The sequence below is a fragment of the Anomaloglossus baeobatrachus genome, chromosome 10 (assembly GCF_048569485.1).
Source record: "Anomaloglossus baeobatrachus isolate aAnoBae1 chromosome 10, aAnoBae1.hap1, whole genome shotgun sequence".
Taxonomy (NCBI): Eukaryota; Metazoa; Chordata; class Amphibia; order Anura; family Aromobatidae; genus Anomaloglossus; species Anomaloglossus baeobatrachus.
This window is the reverse complement of record NC_134362.1, coordinates 42,787,724-42,809,018: the sequence shown is the minus strand read 5'-3', so window position 1 is coordinate 42,809,018 and position 21,295 is coordinate 42,787,724. Positions and strand designations below refer to the sequence as shown.

The 21,295-nt window shown below is 48.7% G+C and overlaps 1 protein-coding gene across 1 annotated transcript in view; it reads left to right on the top strand.

Moving 5' to 3' along the window:
• Positions 1-21,295, top strand: part of PGGHG (protein-glucosylgalactosylhydroxylysine glucosidase) — a 109,277-nt gene that overhangs the window by 70,526 nt on the left and 17,456 nt on the right. The window contains exons 7-10 of the mRNA XM_075326398.1: positions 2,407-2,518; positions 4,026-4,098; positions 7,094-7,230; positions 19,434-19,567. Of these exons, the coding sequence (XP_075182513.1) occupies positions 2,407-2,518; positions 4,026-4,098; positions 7,094-7,230; positions 19,434-19,567 (456 nt within the window). The remainder of the gene's footprint in view (positions 1-2,406; positions 2,519-4,025; positions 4,099-7,093; positions 7,231-19,433; positions 19,568-21,295) is intronic.

Here is a 21,295-nt window from a genome sequence, read left to right as displayed (position 1 = left end):
ACAGGCCAGGAAACCAACGTCAGCCAAGATCTATCACAGGGCTTGGAGGATCATCTTAGCCTGGTGCTCTGATAAGGGGTTTACCCCCTGGCCGTTTGCCTTACCCACGTTTCTTTCCTTCCTTCAATCCGGAATGGACAAGGGTTTGTCTCTCGGCTCTCTCAAGGGACAAGTATCGGCGCTTTCCGTGTTTTTTCAAAAGCGTCTAGCCAGGCTTCCGCAGGTCCGCACGTTCCTGCAGGGAGTTTGCCACATAGTCCCACCTTACAAGCGGCCGCTGGAACCCTGGGATCTTAACAGGGTTCTACGGGCTCTTCAGAAACCACCTTTTGAGCCGCTGCGGGATGTCTCTCTATCACGTCTTTCACAGAAGGTGGCATTTCTAGTGGCAGTTACGTCACTCCGAAGAGTGTCAGAGCTTGCAGCGCTGTCATGCAAAGCCCCCTTCCTGGTATTTCACCAGGATAAGGTGGTTCTGCGTCCGGTACCGGACTTTCTCCCCAAGGTGGTGTCCCCTTTTCATCTCAATCAGGATATCTCCATTCCTTCATTTTGCCCTCATCCAATTCACCAATGTGAAAAGGATTTGCATTTGTTCGATCTAGTGAGAGCACTCCGGATCTACGTGTCTCGCACGGCGCCACTGCGCCGTTCTGATGCACTCTTTGTCCTTGTCGCTGGCCAGCGTAAGGGGTCGCAGGCTTCCAAGTCAACCTTGGCTCGGTGGATCAAGGAACCGATTTTTGAAGCCTACCGTTCTTCTGGGCTTCCGATTCCTTCAGGGCTGAAAGCCCATTCTACCAGAGCCGTGGGTGCGTCCTGGGCATTGCGGCACCGGGCGACGGCTCAGCAGGTGTGTCAGGCAGCTACCTGGTCTAGTCTGCACACTTTCACGAAACACTATCAAGTGCATACCTATGCTTCGGCGGATGCCAGTCTAGGTAGGCAGGTCCTTCAGGCGGCGGTTGCCCACCTGTAAGAGGAGGGCCGTTGTCGGCTCTTTTTATCGGGGTATTCTTTTACCCACCCAGGGACTGCTTTTGGACGTCCCAATTGTCTGGGTCTCCCAATGGAGCGACAAAGAAGAAGGGAATTTTGTTTACTTACCGTAAATTCCTTTTCTTCTAGCTCCTATTGGGAGACCCAACACCCGCCCCTGTTCCCTTCGGGCTGTTTGTTCTTTTGTGTACACATGTTGTTCATGTTGAATTGTTCTTTTGGTTCATGGTTTTCAGTTCTCCGAACATCCTTCGGATTGAATTTACCTTAGACCAATTTATAAGTTTCTTCCTTCCTGCTTTTGCACCAAAACTGAGGAGCCCGTGATGCACGGGGGGGGTGTATAGGCAGAGGGGAGGGGTTACACTTTTTAAAGTGTAATACTTTGTGTGGCCTCCGGAGGCAGAAGCTATACACCCAATTGTCTGGGTCTCCCAATAGGAGCTAGAAGAAAAGGAATTTACGGTAAGTAAACAAAATTCCCTTCTTTTCCACATTATGTAGATAGGGGCAAAATTGATTGGTAAATTGGAACGCGCTTGGTTAAAATTTCGCCTCACAACAAAGCAACCGGCGCTGCCCAGGATAGTTATTGTCTCTCTGTTTCTCTCCCATTCTCTGTCTGTCTCCCCCTCTGTATATATCTCTCTTTCCCTGTCTGTCTCTTTCCCTGTGTCTCTCTTTCCCTCTCTTTCCCTGTCTGTCTCTTTCCCTGTCAGTCTGTCTCTTTGTCTGTGTCTGTCTCTTTGTGTCTGTCTCTTACCCTGTCTATGTCTGTTTCTTAGCATGTCTGTGTCTGCCTCTTTCCCTGTCTGTGTCTGTCTCTTTCCCTGGCTGCATTGTGACACACCAACATTCCATATAAGGGCGTGACTGCTGAAGTTCTGGCTGCACTGTGGCTCCCAGCTCCATTCGCTTTAATGGAGGCAGGTTTTTTGGCGAATAACTGTAAAGCGCGGGGTTAAAATTTCCCCTCAAAACATAGCCTATGACGCTCTCAGGGTCCAGAAGTGTGAGTGTGCAAACTTTTGTGGCTGTAGCTGCGACGGTTCGGATGCCAATCCCGGACATACATATACACATACACACATTCAGCTTTATATATTAGATATACACACACACACACACACACACACACACACTATATATACTATGTAAATTATATATTGTCTATATATAAATGTGTGTCTATGTATACAAAATGTGCATTTAATGCTTTTTCAACCCATTTACTGTTATATGTTGTGCTGTTTCCATACTAATACCACTAATTAAACATTCCTACTTGACTATAAATTCTGTAATACTCCTTTAAAATTACTAAAACTGGCTTTTATACCATTGAAAAATGTCTAGCTTAACCCCCCCCCCATATAAGATGTATTTGATATTATATTTATAATTTAGGACGTGGATTTTTTTGCTTTGAGTGGCGGCTGGGACGTGGTGAGCTCGATCGCTGATTACTGGTGTAGCAGAGCTGTGTGGAGTGAAGAAGAACAGAGTTATCATATTAAAGGTACACACACTCCTAGGGACGCAGGTTTATAAAGGCACTGTAAAAAAGTCCTATTAGCCATGTAAAGATTACTGTCAGCAGCGACTGACAAACCGCTGTGTATCTACCTTCAGACATCTATCATTATGAGGAGGGCTGGGATGGCGGGAAAAGAGCTTTTCTTTCCTAAATTCATCGGGTTCATAACTAATGAGACTGCTTTAGACAGATGAGGTTGAAAGCCCTTTTTATAACCTGTTTTGTGTATGCACATGAGGAATAACACTATTTCAGGCCAGTATACGACTTGTTTCCTGCATTTCCACTGGTTTCCCCTTCTGCAGTCTCTAACTTTAATTTGCAGTTGACACTGAGCTGGTGGGAGGAAACCAACTGCAATGATGTCTCCCATACACAGCACACAGACAAAGGCAACCGCCATGTTGGACATTATACTGTAGCTACTGATCAATGCATATGTGAAACCAGTCCTGGGATGAGGTGAAAGACTTGTTAGAACGCTCACCCCAATATTTTTGATTCTTGCTTTGCCCCTCACTCCCTTTCTCCATACAATATGATAGGCTGTGTAGCCTGACACCTCACTGTGCTGTTAGCCCTTCTAGTCTTCGGTTAGAAGGAGTTGTTATTTTTTTCACAGGTGGATGGTGAGTGCATAAGTCAAGGGAGGAGAGGAAGAAGTGTCTCATAAGTGGAGAAAGAAGTAGACCTTTCTGATAAGATATATTACATAGTTTTTTATATTTATCATTACTATTGATTAATGGGAATGTTAAAATTACATTTCTCATTTAGTGAATAAAAGGCTAAATAACCTAAAATTTTAGATAACCCCTTTCAAAACGCATTCACCACAGCCAGAACAGATGAATGCCCATGGCTCTGGACCCGGGGCCTCGGCAAGCAGTTGATTTTGCTGGGGACTTTATTTTTTCTCCTACAGAAGGACTGTAGTGTAACATAGCTGTCATTCAGATGACTGCCATGTCAAATAGCATATGATCAGACAATATGGAGCTCATAGGGTAAGAAGGTCAAGAAAAAATATTCACAGAAGTCTAAAAAAGCAAAATCGGTGATCTGAGGTTATACTGTGGAAACCACTATAATGAGGGCATGAAGGGTGCAGATACCTGGATAGACACCTCTGCCGGTGTCCTGGATCCTCAGTCGGGTGCGCCAGATTTGTGGAGCTTTAAAGTGGTAGGAGGGGTGTGGATAGCTACCCCTCAGGTGGGACACTGGACACTGGGCAGGCACCAGCTGACGATTCAGGATATGGATGACTGATTCCTTTATTGAGGATATCAACAAGTACCTTGGGTGACTGCAGACGTGAACCCTAAACCTGGACAACCCCTTTAAGAAGACACAACTTTTTGAAACTACTGATTTATTTGTCTTACTCACAGCAACTTTTTGATGGGAAAGGACCTAAATTCTTTATGTATTGAGTGGTGCTTTAAGATTTATGATTTTTTTTTTTTTTTCTCTTTTTTTCCCCTAGGTGTCATGCCTCCAGATGAATATCACAGTGACGTGAATAACTCTGTATATACAAATGCACTGGCACGGATCAGGTGAGGCTTGTGATACATAATAATCTCATATTACTACTTTAGCGCCTATTGTTTATTACATTTTGATCTGTAATCCAGCACCTAATTTTGTACCAAGGTGGACTTTTTTTTATTTATTTATTTTTTCCTTGAAGATTTCTCATGTGATGTGTCGTATTGGGGTGTTTATCCATTGTGACGCCATACAAAAATGCAGAAATAGAAGCTGCCGGTAACACTAACTTTTAGGGACTCCTACACGTTTAGTGCACACAACTTTACCATGTATCTGAGCTCTAATATATACTTTACGTTAAAGGGGATGTCCACTACACAGCATAGTGGCCACACATTGCTGTAAAGCTCATAAAGAAGGCTTTTCTCAAATACCTTGTGTTGGCAATAGTGCCTGTGAGCGGCGCTATCGCTGTCTGCTCATCCCTATCACATGACCCCCCCCCCAGGCTCCATGACCTTGGAGATCCGGTGATGTCACGTCAACTTCCAGTTGACCTAACATCACCGCTGCCGGCCCCAGTCTCCTTCAGTGACTGGGCTGTGGGCTGAGTTGCACCGCTAGTCACAGCTCAGTATCGCTCCTGCTTGCGGCACTTTGCCACTAAGGAGTGAGCATGTGAGATGCTGGGCTGTGACGAGCAGTGAAACTACCCCCCCCCTTCACAGCCCAGTCACTCAGGGAGTCTGGTGCCGCCTTAATGATGTCGGGTCAACTGGAAGTTGACATGACATCACCAGATCGTAGAGGTCACAGAGCCCAGGGGTCACGCGATGAGGATGAGCAGAACACCATAGCGCCGCTTAGGCTAGTTTCACACATCCGGCTTTTCGCCGGTTTGCCGGATTCGGCACACGCCAGTACAGTGCATATAGTACAATGGCAGCGCCGCAACTTCCGGGTCACATGCTCCGGTCACATGACCTCATGTGACCGGCGCTTGTCGTGCTGCCATTGTTATGTATACACTGTACTGGCGTGCGCCCAATCCGGCAATCCGGCGAAAAGCCGGATGTGTGAAACTAGCCTTAGAGGCACAATTAACTACACAAGGTATTTGAGAAAAGCCTTCTCTATGAGCATTACATCAATGTGTGGCCACTATGCTGTGTAATGGATCACCCCTTTAAGAGCATTTTATCTGTAAGCATTATTTGGTTAGATTTATTTATCTCTTTTAGTGTGATTAACTTTACAAAACCACCCACCTTTTAACTACTTGGGGTTTTCTTTTCGAACCTATGCACGAACACTTCCATATTTCCGATGTATAGAGCATTGTCGCACTGCGTGCGAGGATGACGATCTAGGATGTTTTACCAATAGGGGGAGCCCTTGTGACGCTCTATGATGTGCGCTGCGGGAGAACACACTGTATTGTAATAAGATAATCCACTATTCTGAATGATCGTGACCGGTGGGTGATTCTGCCGAGAACAAGACTTGCTAGAAATGAGTGGGATTCACCAAGTGTAAGAAAAAAACATGTAAAACAAAAAAAATTGAACAGTTCTATTATGAGGAGCTAGGTGACTATTATACGCCCTGATTGTGCCCACTTGTTATGACTAAGAACCCAGGAGGTGGGAATCGAAATGCGTAACAACCTCCAAAATCTTCTTTTTTTCTTTTTTAATTGACTTTTTATTTACTGTTTAATTCATGGAAATGTTATTGACTGTCTGAACAACTTATTTTGTCTGCCATTGTGCCCACTGTGTATCAGTATTATTCCCCTCTGTGGAGGTATTGACCACTAAACACCAGCAGTTGTTAGCTATGGATCCTGAGTCCAGTCATTTGGAAAAGAAAAGTTACGTATAAATAATCTGTCCTGTGGCTACAACAAATAAATATGGTTGAGAATATTTGACCTAACACCTAATCTACTTCTCTGCCCAGGTCTTGAGCTGACGCTCTCTTTGGCCCTGAGCCGATGGCCTCTTTTGGCCCTGAGCCGATGGCCTCTTTTGGCCCTGAGCCGATGGCCTCTTTGGCTCTGAGCCGATGGCCTCTTTAACTCTGAGCCGATGGCCGCTTTGGCCTCTTTGGCTCTGAGCTGACGGCCTCTTTGGCTCTGAGCTGACGGCCTCTTTTGGCCCTGAGCTGACGGCCTCTTTTGCCCCTGAGCTGACGGCCTCTTTTGCCCCTGAGCTGACGGCCTCTTTTGCCCCTGAGCTGACGGCCTCTTTTGCCCCTGAGCTGACGGCCTCTTTTGCCCCTGAGCTGACGGCCTCTTTTGCCCCTGAGCTGACGGCCTCTTTTGGCCCTGAGCTGACGGCCTCTTTTGGCCCTGAGCTGACGGCCTCTTTTGGCCCTGAGCTGACGGCCTCTTTTGGCCCTGAGCTGACGGCCTCTTTTGGCCCTGAGCTGACGGCCTCAGATTGGTCCCAATTGTAATAAGTTTTCCTTTTTCTTTACTTGCATAGTAATCATATTTATGTGAAAATGCTTGTATATAGTAATTGATAGTTCTTTAATATTATGTAGATTGTACCTGTAAGCAGAAGATAATAGTAATTTCTGTAATTTAAAGGGGTTGTTCACTACTATGACAACCCCTTCTGATTCCCCATGTTTCTCCCAGGTAAAATAATTAAACCTATACTCACCTCCTGTACCAGCGCTGATCCAGTGGTGCCACATCTGACTTGAGGTTGTACTGGCATGCGAGCCCTGCAACCAATCAGCATCGGCTTCTCTCTCTCCGCCTTCGGACCAAACCAGCTGCTGTACTCACTTCCTGTTGATTGCTTGTTTGGCCCAAAGGTGGCGATAAAGACGCCAGCAGTTCTTAGACGCAGGGCAAGAGTGATTTCACAACCAAACGTGAGCCCCTGCACCTCGTGCCCGGACACCGCTGCAGCAACTCCGGTACAGGAGGTGAGTATAGGCTTTATTTTATTTTTTTTTTACCTGGGGGGAAACGTGGAATCAGAAGTGGATGTCCTTGTAGTGGACAACCCTTTTAATGTTTGGGTTTTTTTTTTCTTTGCACAGCCTAAACTTTTCTATGGACCTCGCAAAGGATTTGCAGCAACCCTTCCCAGAAATATGGAATGAAATAGCAAACAAAATTAAAGTCCCGTTTGATCCCAAAAATAATTACCATCCAGAATTTGATGACTACCAACTAGGTATTTATATAGTAAAATGCATATGTGACTGTTACAGTAATTGTTATACAATTAGACATTTTATGGAGAATTTACTGTTATTTTTTTGACTAGACGACGCTTAAACGTCTGTACGCCTTAAAGTCTAAAGTTAGGGGGCCCTGGCAGCACCAGACCTCCTTCACCTTCTTTCTTAAAGGGAACCTGTCACCAGTTTTATGGCCTATAAGCTGCGGCCACCACCACCAGTGGGCTCTTGTATACAGCATTCTCACATGCTCTATTTAAGAGCCCAGGCGGCTGTGTAGAACGTAAAAATCACTTTATAATACTCACCTAAATGGGCAGTACAGACTGGTCGGATGGGTGTCTTCGTTCTCCGGGACCGGCGCCTCCTCTTTTGGCCATCTTTGTCCTCCTTCTGAAGCCTAGGTGCATGATGCATCTACGTCATACACACAGGCCGGTGTTGAGGTCCTGCGTTTTAGGGGCAGTTCAGGCAAGCTTAAAAAGGTTGGCCACTACTTTAACATTAATGGCCTGTCCTTAGGATAGGTCATCAATGTCTGATTGCTCGGGGTCCGACATCTGACATCCCCGCCAATCAGGTGTTCTCGCTGCTGGCAGCAGGTGGATGGAAATGCTCAATTCTGGAGCTGCCCCATCAACTGATAATAGCTGCGGCCAGCTACTGCACATCTGCTTCTTATTTATGGATGTGCAGTAGCCAGCCGCTATCAGAAGACATTGATGACTTATCCTAAGGAAAAGCCATCAGTGTTAAAGTAGAGCCCAACCTCTTTAATTTTAGTCAGTGTGCCAACCTGACCAGTGTCCAATGTCAATCTGCTAATGCACATGTGCAGTTTCTGGTTCATTGCTAGCTTCAGCAACAAGAGAAAGTCTTGGCACCGGTTACTTCCTGCAATTTTAAAATATATATTCATTTTTCCCCTAAATGGCAATTTATTGTAGTGCTCAGTAGGGGCACCCTGCTCAGTATGCTTTCAGTGCACAGTGGCAGTGCACTCCCTCGCCAGCCTCCAACAAGAAAGCACATTGTAAAGAGAGAACCTGGAGAGCAGAAACCAGCCCCGGGATGTTACTTTCAGGGGAGAGGCTAGTCGCTGCTCGCTTGCTAAATACTTTAAAATGTAACATTTGATTTTATAAAGGTTTTAAGGGTTTGAAAAAACTTTTGAGGTTTTTTTTTTTTGGATAAAAATAATTTTTCCAATTTTGCACCTTATTGTCATTTATGTACGGTGCTGTATTTTGTGATGCTGGCTGCAAAATACACTAACTGAAAATCCATTGGTCAGCTCGTTTGGACAGGAGACTTTATAACTACTTATCTTTATTCTTTTTTACCTCCTCTCAGCTGATTCATGAAAATAAATATTATTATTATTTTTTATTATTATTATTATTATTATTATTATTATTCATGAAAAAAATGATAATTGAACTAAAGTGAAGCTGAATGTTCTAGCGGAGGAAATCTAGTCGGCAAGTATGCAAATCATTCACGTGCTCATGTGACCTCCCACCCGCATAGCACACTGTCACAGTTCGGCAGTATGTAGTCACATAGAGTGACTGCAGACTTTTCTTCTTAAACCGGACAACCCCTAAGGGTACTTTCACACTTGCGTTATTTTCCTTCCGTTACAATCCGCCCTTTTGGGAAACAGCGGAATCCGTTAACGGATTCCGCTGTTTCCCATAGACTTGTATGGTTGACGGATTGTACCAAAAGGAGCTGCGTTGCTTCCGCTGGGCGACGCTCCGTTGCTTCCGCCCAGCGGGAGGAACGCAGCATGTAACGTTATTTTGAGCAGCGGAATCCTCTGGATTTCACTGCGCATGCTCTCTTTTTTTTTTTTTTTTTTTTTAAATCAAACTTTATTTTGGCTCGCGGTGGCCGAACGTTCAGCTGAGCGCCCGGCCGTCGGCAAGCGACAGCGCTCAGCTGAATGACCGGCCACCAGCATGCCCGGCCGCCGGCAAGTCACAGCGCTCAGCTGAGCGCCCGCCCGCCGGCATGCCCGGGCGCCGGCAAGTGACAGCGATCAGCTGATCACCCGGCGGCCGGGAGCGATCAGCTGATCACCCGGCAGCCGGCTGCAGGGAGCGATCAGCTGATCACCCGGCGGCCGGCTGCAGGGAGCGATCAGCTGATCACCCGGCGGCCGGGAGCGATCAGCTGATCACCCGGCAGCCGGCTGCAGGGAGCGATCAGCTGATCACCCGGCGGCCGGCTGCAGGGAGCGATCAGCTGATCACCCGGCGGCCGGGAGCGATCAGCTGATCACCCGGCAGCCGGCTGCAGGGAGCGATCAGCTGATCACCCGGCGGCCGGCTGCAGGGAGCGATCAGCTGATCACCCGGCGGCCGGCTGCAGGGAGCGATCAGCTGATCACCCGGCGGCCGGCTGCAGGGAGCGATCAGCTGATCACCCGGCGGCCGGCTACTGGGAGCAATCAGCTGATCACCCAGCGGCCGGCTGCAGGGAACGATCAGCTGATCGTTCACTATAGTCTGCCGCTGGTAAAACCGGGAAAAAAAAAAAAAAAAAATCAAAACGAATTGCGTTGTTTTGCAGCATCCGTTGCATCCGTTGTGTCACTATATGCAACACATCCGTTGCATCCGTTACACAACGCAATGCAACGGATACCGTTCAACGCAAGTGTGAAAGTAGCCTAAGTCATTCCTTTAGCAAGACCTGACCTACAGATACTGTACCAATGTCGGACCAGGGTAGATTTGTTTGGCCCCTGTCTTTCATGTCAGACTAAGGGGTACTTTACACGTTGCGACATCGCTAGCATTTGCTAGCGATGTTCAGCGCGATAGCACCCGCCCCCATCGTACATGCGATACCTTGTGATTGCTGCCGTAGCGAACATGATCGCTACGGCAGCTTCACACGCACATACCTGCCCTGCGACGTTGCTGTGACTGCCGAACAATCCCTCCTTCAAGGGGGAGGTGCGTTCGGCGTCACAGCGACGTCACTAAGCGGCCGGCCAATAGAAGCAGAGGGAGGGAGATGAGCGGGACATAACATCCCGCCCACCTTCTTCCTTCCGCATTGCTGGTGGTCGCAGGTAAGGAGATGTTCCTCGCTCCTGCGGCTTCACACACAGTGATGTGTGCTGCCGCAGGAGCGACAAACAACATCGTATCTCCTGATGTAGCAACATTATGGAAATGAACGACGTTACACAGATCAGCGTTTTTTTTTTTCTTTTTACGCCTCTGTGCTCGTTCATCGTCGCACTTAGGATTTACACGTTGCGATGTCGCTACCGGTGCCGGATGTGCGTCACTAACGACGTGACCCTGACGATATATCGGTAGCTATGTCGCAACGTGTAAAGCTCCCCTAAGTGCCCAGCAATCACATTTCAGGTCGCTGATGGCCTGGCACAAGGGAGACCACTCCTACTGTTAACACCTTAGATGCTTCTTTTGATATTGAATGTGGCATCTAGGGGGTTAGCTTCCAGCATCTGACTTCTCTGATCCCTGTTAAAGTCAGTGTATTATAGCTTAGTTTCTGCCATTATTTTATGATTAAATTTGCCAGGATCCATTAGTTCATTGTGCAGAAATTTGTTGATTTGGTGTGAGCACATAGAATTCTGTGTATTTCTGCTATTTTTTTATTTTTACGGTAATGCTGTTTGCAGGGTCCACTTTGTAGCAATGGTAAAAAATTCCAGTCTCTTTTTAAATGTGATACTAAGTAATGAGCTGTTGCTAAATATGTGTGTAATTCACACCTTTCTGTATCTCAGGAAACTGTTCTGACCAGAAGGCAGCATGTGTCTGAGACTGCCTATGTCATTCAGCTAGCTATATTTTACTGAGAACTGCTTGTAAGTAAATAAGCCGCTTGGATGACTAGTCCCCGCCCTGCGGCCTTTGAGTGACAGTCTTTCCCTATCCAGGGACTGGCCTCTCGGACTAGTTACTCGTGCAAAATGGTCATCCTCTGGCTTTTAAATGTGTATTCGACGTATCGCTGCGTTTCAGACTAAAACATACCAGGCTGCAACGATAAAGCCAGTGTGAAATATGTGATTTCTGCCGCAGTTGTCAGATGTCAAGTTCCTTTTAATATCTGGCATGGCTTTCTTAAATACACTGTGTGCAGAATTATTAGGCAAATGAGTATTGTGATTACATGATACTTTTATACATGTCGTCCTACTCCAAGCTGTATAGGCTGAGAGCCAACTACCAATTAAGTAAATCAGGTGATGTGCATCTCTGTAATAAGGAGGGGTGCGGTGTAATGACATCAACACCGTATATAAGGGGTGCGCAATTATTAAGCAACTTCCTTTCCTTTGGCAAAATGGGTCAGAAGAGAGATTTGACAGGCTCTGAAAAGTCCAAAATTGTGAGATGTCTTGCAGAGGGATGCAGCAGTCTTGAAATTGACAAACGTTTGAAGCGTGATCACCGAACAATCAAGTGTTTCATGGCAAATAGCCAACAGGTTCGGAAGAAGCGTGCTGGGCAAAAAAGGCGCAAAATAACTGCCCATGAATTGAGGAAAATCAAGCGTGAAGATGCCAAGATGCCTTTTGCCACCAGTTTGGCCATATTTCAGAGCTGCAACGTTACTGGAGTATCAAAAAGCACAAGGTGTGCCATACTCAGGGACATGGCCAAGGTAAGGAAGGCTGAAAAACCACCACCTCTGAATAAGAAACATAAGATAAAACGTCAAGACTGGGCCAAGAAATATCTTAAGACTGATTTTTCAAAGGTTTTATGGACTGATGAAATTAGAGTGACTCTTGATGGGTAGATGGATGGGCCAGAGGCTGGATCAGTAAAAGGCAGAGAGCTCCACTCCGACTCAGACGCCAGCAAGGTGGAGGTGGGCACTGGTATGGGCTGGTATCATCAAAGATCAACTTGTGGGACCTTTTCAGGTTGAGGATGGAGTGAAGCTCAACTCCCAGACCTACTGCCAGTTTCTGGAAGACAACGTCTTCAAGCAGTGGTACAGGAAGAAGTCGGTATCGTTCAAGAAAAACATGATTTTTCATGCAGGACAATGCTCCATTACATGCATCCAACTACTCCACAGCATGGCTGGCCAGTGAAGGTCTAAAAGATGAAAAAATAATGACTTGTTCCCCTGATCTGAACCCCATAGAGAACCTGTGGTTCCTCATAAAATGTGAGATCTACAGGGAGGGAAAACAGTCCACCTCTCGGAGCAGTGTCTGGAGGCTGTGGTGGCTGCTGCACGCAATGTTGATCGTAAACAGATCAAGCATCTGACAGAATCTATGGATGGTCGGCTGCTGAGTGTCATCATATAGAAAGGGGCTATATTGGTCACTAATTTTTTGAGGTTTCATTTTTGCATTTCAGAAATGTTTATTTCTAAATTTCTTTATCGCTCCTAATTGGGAGACCCAGACAAGTGGGTGTATAGCTACTGCCTCCGGAGGCCACACAAAGCAGTACACTTAAAAGTGTAAGGCCCCTCCCCTTCTGCCTATACACCCCCCGTGGGATCACGGGCTCCTCAGTTTTCATGCTTTGTGCGAAGGAGGTCAGACATCCACGCATAGCTCCACTGTTTAGTCAGCAGCAGCTGCTGACTATGTCGGATGGAAGAAAAGAGGGCCCATACTAGGGCCCCCAGCATGCTCCCTTCTCACCCCACTTTTGTCGGCGGTGTTTGTTAAGGTTGAGGTACCCATTGCGGGTACGGAGGCTGGAGCCCACATGCTGCTTCCTTCCCCATCCCCCTTAGGGCTCTGGGTGAAGTGGGATTTTACCGGTCTCCAGGCACTGAGACCGTGCTCCATCCACAGCCGCTGGGATCTGCTGGATATGGAGCTGAGTATCGTCAGGGACATGGCCCTGCTACGTCAAGGTACTCTGGGTCCCCGTACAGACCGCGCGCAAACACACTGCAGCATTGCTGGGTGTGTTAGTGCGCCGGGGACAACAGCGCTGCGCGCTTGTGCCACTACTCACTACAGCTCTGCTGAGTGAGTTAATGTATTGGGAACTGCCGCGCCGGCCGCTGCTGTCAGTTTACACTGCGGCGCGGCTGGGACTTGTGGTGCGCCGGGGACTTCCGCGCTGGCCGTGCATATATGACGGCCGCGCTTATTACTCGAGTCCCCGGCTTTTGCGGCCTAGTTTCGCTTCGTTCCCGCCCCCAGGCCTGCCAGTCAGGGGAAGGGCGGAACGCTGTATAGAACATCAGCGCAGAGGGCTGGAGTCTACTTTACATACTCCAGCCCTCACACTGGACACAGTGGGACGCCAGTTTCCCGCACTTTGTCTGAGGCACGCCCACGGTCCGCCCCTCTTCACAGAACGCCGGCAGCCATTCCTGTGTGCAGTCTGAGCTGGAGAGGGGAGACAAGTTCTGGGAGACCCAGACACGGGATTCTGGCGACCACACACCCGCGTTTCCGCGGGCGGTAAGCGGCACCTCTGGTGCTGACCCCACTAGTGCCGAAGTGTACATTTGTATTTTTATGCTTGCATGCTATACATTGCACTGTACGGTCGCTGGTGATTCTTGGCTATATACCCTCCTAGATTACTCAGAGGAGACAACAGCATGTCATCCGCAAAAAGCAAGGGTGCCAAGGCACAGGCTTTCTATGCTGCTTGTACCGCATGTGAGGCTACTCTACCGGCAGGTTCCACTGACCCCCATTGTGTGCAGTGCTCAGCCCCTGTGGCACTTGCTCGGCCGGGGCCTCTGCTAGAGGTGACCCAGGGAGAACCACCTGTGAATACTGTCCAGGTGACGGGGACGGAGTTTGCAGTTTTTGCGGATAGATTGTCTGTGACTATGACTAAAATTCTAGAAACTTTGCAGTCTAGACCAGTATCTCAGACCATGGGCACTGTTGAATCATTGCTCCCTGGTCCCCCTCAGTTGGAACAGCTCCGAGCTCCGGGGGTGTCCCATGCATCCCAGGGTGAAGGCTCTGACACGGACGACAGTCCCAGACAGCCTAAGCGAGCTCGCTATGAGCGGCCCTCGACTTCGTCACACTGGTCAGGGTCCCAGCAGGAGGGCTCTCTGTATGATGAGGCGGAGGTAGCTGATCAGGACTCTGATCCTGAGACCACTCTCAATCTGGATACTCCTGATGGTGACGCCATAGTGAATGATCTTATAGCGTCCATCAATAGAATGTTGGATATTTCTCCCCCAGCTCCTCCAGTGGAGGAGTCAGCTTCACAGCAGGAGAAATTCCATTTCAGGTATCCCAAGCGTAAATTAAGTACTTTTCTGGACCACTCTGACTTTAGAGAGTCAGTCCAGAAACACCACGCTTATCCAGATAAGCGTTTCTCCAAACGGCTTAAGGATACACGTTATCCCTTTCCCCCTGACGTGGTCAAGGGCTGGACCCAGTGTCCCAAGGTGGATCCTCCAATCTCCAGGCTTGCGGCTAGATCCATAGTTGCAGTGGAAGATGGGGCTGCACTTAAAGATGCCACTGACAGACAGATGGAGCTCTGGTTGAAATCCATCTATGAAGCTATCGGCGCGTCGTTTGCTCCAGCATTCGCAGCCGTATGGGCACTCCAAGCTATTTCAGCTGGTCTTACACAGATTGACACGGTCACACGTACATCCGTTCCGCAGGTGGCATCCTTACGCGATTAATGCTGTCCTGGACTCTACGGGCCGTACGGCAGTGGCGTCCGCCAACTCCGTGGTTTTACGCAGAGCCTTGTGGTTAAGGGAATGGAAGGCAGATTCTGCTTCCAAAAAGTGCTTAACCAGTTTGCCATTTTCTGGTGACCGACTGTTTGGTGAGCGTTTGGATGAAATCATTAAACAGTCCAAGGGTAAGGATTCATCCTTACCTCAGCCCAGACAAAACAAACCCCAACAGAGGAGGGGACAGTCGGGGTTTCGGTCCTTTCGAGGCTCGGGCAGGTCCCGATTCTCCTCGTCCAAAAGGACTCAAAAGTATCAGAGGAGCTCAGATTCTTGGCGGGCTCAGTCACGCCCGAAAAAGACAGCCGGAAGACCCGCTACCAAGGCGGCTTCCTCATGACTTTCGGCCTCCTCTCTCCGCATCCTCGGTCGGTGGCAGGCTCTCCCGCTTTGGCGACATTTGGCTGCCACAGGTCAAAGACCGTTGGGTGAGAGACATTCTGTCTCACGGGTACAGGATAGAGTTCAGTTCTCGTCCTCCAACTCGATTCTTCAGAACTTCTCCACCTCCCGACCGAGCCGATGCTCTTCTGCAAGCGGTGTGCACTCTAAAGGCAGAAGGAGTGGTGACCCCTGTTCCTCTTCAGGAGCAAGGTCACGGTTTTTACTCCAATTTGTTTGTGGTGCCAAAAAAGGACGGGTCTTTCCGTCCCGTTCTGGATCTAAAACTGCTCAACAAGCACGTGAAAACCAGGCGGTTCCGGATGGAATCCCTCCGCTCCGTCATCGCCTCAATGTCTCAAGGAGATTTCCTAGCATCAATAGACATCAAGGATGCTTATCTCCACGTGCCGATTGCTCCAGAGCATCAGCGTTTTCTACGCTTCGTTATAGGAGATGAACACCTTCAGTTCGTAGCTCTGCCTTTCGGGCTGGCGACAGCCCCACGGGTCTTCACCAAGGTCATGGCAGCAGTAGTAGCAGTCCTGCACTCTCAAGGTCACTCTGTGATCCCGTATTTGGACGATCTACTGGTCAAGGCACCCTCTCAAGAGGCATGCCAACACAGCCTGAACGTTGCGCTGGAGACTCTCCAGAGTTTCGGGTGGATCATCAACTTTTCAAAGTCAAATCTGACCCCGACCCAATCGCTAACATACCTTGGCATGGAGTTTCATACTCTCTCAGCGATAGTGAAGCTTCCGCTGGACAAACAGCGTTCACTACAGACAGGGGTGCAATCTCTCCTTCAAGGCCAGTCACACCCCTTGAGACGCCTCATGCACTTCCTAGGGAAGATGGTAGCAACAATGGAGGCAGTCCCTTTCGCGCAGTTTCATCTGCGTCCACTACAATGGGACATTCTCCGCCAATGGGACGGGAAGTCGACGTCCCTCGACAGGAACGTCTCTCTTTCTCAGGCGGCCAAGGAATCTCTTCGGTGGTGGCTTCTTCCCACCTCATTGTCAAAAGGAAGGTCCTTTCTACCCCCATCCTGGGCGGTGGTTACGACAGACGCGAGTCTTTCAGGGTGGGGAGCAGTTTTTCTCCACCACAGGGCTCAAGGTACGTGGACTCAGCAAGAGTCCACCCTTCAGATCAATGTTCTGGAAATCAGAGCAGTGTATCTTGCCCTACAAGCCTTCCAGCAGTGGCTGGAAGGCAAGCAAATCCGAATTCAGTCGGACAACTCCACAGCGGTGGCATACATCAACCACCAAGGAGGAACACGCAGTCGGCAAGCCTTCCAGGAAGTCCGGCGGAATCTGACGTGGGTGGAAGACATGACATCCACCATATCCGCAGTTCACATCCCAGGTGTGGAAAACTGGGAAGCAGACTTCATCAGTCGCCAGGGTATGGACGCAGGGGAATGGTCTCTTCACCCGGATGTGTTTCAGGAGATCTGTCACCGCTGGGGGATGCCGGACGTCGAACTAATGGCGTCCCGGCACAACAACAAAGTCCCGGTTTTCATGGCACGCTCTCACGATCACCGAGCTCTGGCGGCGGACGCCTTAGTTCAAGATTGGTCGCAGTTCCGGCTACCTTATGTGTTCCCACCTCTGGCACTGTTGCCCAGAGTGCTGCGCAAGATCAGGTCCGACTGCCGCCGCGCTATCCTCGTCGCTCCAGACTGGCCGAGGAGGTCGTGGTACCCGGATCTCTGGCACCTCACGGTAGGCCAACCGTGGGCACTTCCAGACCGACCAGACTTGTTGTCCCAAGGGCCGTTTTTCCATCAGAATTCTGCGGCCCTGAACCTGACTGTGTGGCCATTGAGTCCTGGATCCTAGCGTCTTCAGGATTCTCTCAAGAGGTCATTGCCACCATGAGACAGGCTAGAAAACCATCTTCCGCCAAGATCTACCACAGGACGTGGAAGATTTTCTTATCTTGGTGCTCTGCTCAGGGAGTCTCTCCCTGGCCATTTGCATTGCCTACTCTTCTTTCCTTCCTGCAATCCGGTTTGGAAAAAGGTTTGTCGCTAGGCTCTCTTAAAGGACAAGTCTCAGCGCTGTCTGTATTTTTTCAGAAACGCCTAGCACAACTTCCTCAGGTACGCACGTTCCTGCAAGGGGTTTGTCATATCGTCCCTCCTTACAAGCGGCCGTTAGAGCCCTGGGATCTGAACAAGGTTCTAATTGCTCTCCAGAAGCCGCCTTTCGAGCCTATGAGGGATGTTTCCCTTTCTCGCATGTCACAGAAAGTGGTTTTTCTAGTAGCGGTCACGTCTCTTCGGAGAGTGTCCGAGCTAGCAGCGCTGTCATGCAAATCTCCCTTCCTGGTGTTCCACCAGGATAAGGTGGTTCTGCGCCCAATTCCGGAGTTTCTCCCTAAGGTGGTATCCCCCTTTCATCTCAATCAGGATATCGTCTTACCTTCTTTGTGTCCTCATCCAGTTCATCAATGTGAAAAGGATTTGCATTTGTTGGATCTGGTGAGAGCACTCAGAATCTACATTTCCCGCACGGCGCCTCTGCGCCGCTCGGATGCACTCTTTGTCCTTGTCGCTGGTCAGCGTAAAGGGTCGCAAGCTTCCAAATCCACCCTGGCTCGGTGGATCAAGGAACCAATTCTTGAAGCCTACCGTTCTGCTAGGATTCCGGTTCCCTCAGGGCTGAAGGCCCATTCTACCAGAGCCGTGGGTGCGTCCTGGGCATTACGGCACCAGGCTACGGCTCAGCAGGTGTGCCAGGCGGCTACCTGGTCGAGTCTGCACACTTTTACCAAGCATTATCAGGTGCATACCTACGCTTCGGCGGACGCCAGCCTAGGTAGACAAGTCCTTCAGGCGGCGGTTGCCCACCTGTAGGAAAGGGCTGTTTTTACGGCCCTATCACGAGGTGTTATTTTACCCACCCAGGGACTGCTTTTGGACGTCCCACTTGTCTGGGTCTCCCAATTAGGAGCGATAAAGAAGAAGGGAATTTTGTTTACTTACCGTAAATTCCTTTTCTTCTAGCTCCAATTGGGAGACCCAGCACCCGCCCTGTTTTCTTAGGGATTTTTGTTTTTTCGGGTACACATGTTGTTTCATGTTGAATGGTTTCAGTTCTCCGATGTTTCGTCGGATCGAATTTGTTTTTTAAACCAGTTATTGGCTTTCCTCCTTCTTGCTTTGGCACTAAAACTGAGGAGCCCGTGATCCCACGGGGGGTGTATAGGCAGAAGGGGAGGGGCCTTACACTTTTAAGTGTACTGCTTTGTGTGGCCTCCGGAGGCAGTAGCTATACACCCACTTGTCTGGGTCTCCCAATTGGAGCTAGAAGAAAAGGAATTTACGGTAAGTAAACAAAATTCCCTTCTTTGTGCAGTTATATTGGTTTACCTGGTGAAAATAAACAAGTGAGATGGGAATATATTTGGTTTTTATTAAGTTGCCTAATAATTCTGCACAGTAATAGTTACCCGCACAAACAGATATCCTCCTAAGATAGCCAAATCTAAAAAAAAACCCACTCCAACTGCCAAAAATATTAAGCTTTTGATATTTATGAGTCTTTTGGGTTGATTGAGAACATAGTTGTTGATCAATAATAAAAAAAAAAAATCCAGGAAAATACAACTTTCCTAATAATTCTGCACACAGTGTAAAGCTGGAGCTAGGTGTTGTAATCACTGCGATGACTATTTATTGTGTAATTTTTATGTGCAGAGGTTTTTTTTTTTAGATGATTTAGGTGTGAGTGAAATACTCTGCTTCTATACACTTGGAACTCCAAATTAATAAGATTTGTTTTGCTTGGAGAAATCAATACAGCACACGCGCTTTGTGGTGTACTGAAAGTTTCTGTTTTATTACATCATGTGACCAGCTTATATAGTATCCCAAACAAAGAAATAACCATGCACCAATAAGGGCCACAGGGTAAATCTCCCCGCCCACCAGTGTTATCTGAGCCCTATGACATCATTCAGTCATAAGACAAGATGGTTTCTTTACAATACAATATGGCTTGTATTCTCTCACATAGGTGATATGATTGATTTGCATTTTTTTGTGGTGCCCTATTCTCACCATCAGCCGTCTGAATATATACAGGTGATCAGGTAAAGCAGGCGGATGTGGTGCTGCTTGGCTATCCCCTGCTGTTTGCAATGTCTCCAGAACACCGCAGAAACGATCTCCAGATCTACGAGGCCGTTACAGATCCTGACGGACCCGCCATGACTTGGGTAAATGCGTATACATGATCATGTCTGTAAAGCGCTGTGGAATTAACAGAGCTGTATAAGTGAGGAAAATAAATAAATAAATACGTCATCGACTAGTAGATAACGTATAGGATTGGGTTAACGCAAAACTGTCGGTGATGATGGGGGGACCATGGACAGAAATTAGTGAAAGAACACAGCGATGGTGCTCTTAAAGAGAATCTGTCACCAGGTTTTTGCTCCCCCACATGACAGCAGCATAATGTAGAGACAGAGACCCTGATTCCAGTGATGTGTCACTTACTGAGCTGTCTGTTGTCCTTCTGATAAAATCTAATGTTTTCTCTGCTGCAGATCTAGCAGTTATACAGAGCTCATGAATATGCTGAACTACCTGGCAGCACACCAAGTAGTTTTGTAATGATAATATCCTGCTGATTAAACAGTGATTTTATCAAAACTACACTAAGCAGCCCAGTAAGTGACTCATTGCTGGAATCAGGGTCTCTGCCCCTTATATTATGCTGCTCACAGATTAGGGGGTAAAAACTTGGTGACAGATTACCTTTAGAGGCTTTGTACCAGATTGAATGTTATGTCCTATCCATTTAGACCAGTGTTGTTCTCTTGATCGTGGATATTCCAGCAGTGGGACCCCTATTTCTTTGTCGCTCCATTGGGAGACCCAGACAATTGGGGTGTATAGCTTCTGCCTCCGGAGGCCACACAAAGTATTACACTTAAAAGTGTAAAGCCCCTCCCCTTCTGCCTATACACCCCCCGTGCATCACGGGCTCCTCAGTTTTTATGCTTTGTGCGAAGGAGGCTGACATCCACGCATAGCTCCACATCTTAGTCAGCAGCAGCTGCTGACTATGTCGGATGGAAGAAAAGAGGGCCCATATAGGGCCCCCAGCATGCTCCCTTCTCACCCCACTCTAGTCGGCGGTGCTGTTAAGGTTGAGGTACCCATTGCGGGTACATAGGCAGGAGCCACATGCTGTTTTCCTTCCCCATCCCTTAATGGGCTCTGGGTGAAGTGGGATCCTAATCGGTCTCCAGGCACTGAGGCCGTGCTCCATCCGCAGCCCCTGGGGAATCTGCTGGACAGGAGCCGAGTATCGTCAGGGACAAGGCCCTGCTACTGTGAGGTACTCTGTGTCCCCGTGGGGACCGCGCATGGAGCGCTGGTGCCATATACACTGCAGCACTGCTGGGTGTGTTAGTGCGCCGGGGACTACCGCGCAGGCCGCGCTGTGAGGTACTCTGTGTCCCCGTGGGGACCGCGCATGGAGCGCTGGTACCATATACACTGCAGCACTGCTGGGTGTGTTAGTGCGCCGGGGACTACCGCGCCGGCCGCGCTTATATGCCGGCCGCGCTTATAACTTTAGTCCCCGGCTTTTGCGGCCTAGTAGCGCATATTCCCGCCCCCAGGCCTGTCAGTCAGGGGAAGGGCGGGACGCTGCACAGAACGTCAGCGCTGAGGGCTGGAGCATACTCTGTATCCTCTTCCCCCCTCATTCAGCTCAGTGGGGCTCCAGATTCCCGCACTTTCTAGGGCACGCCCTCGGCCCCCTCCTCCCCACAGAACGCCGGCAGCCATTCCTGTCAGCTCTTCTGACGCTGGAGAGGAGAGAAAGATCTGGGAGGCCCAGGCAGGGAAGCTGGTGATCACACAACCGCTTTGAGCGGTCGGTAAGCAGCACCTGAGGTGCTGGCCCCACTGAGTGCCGGAGTGTACATATA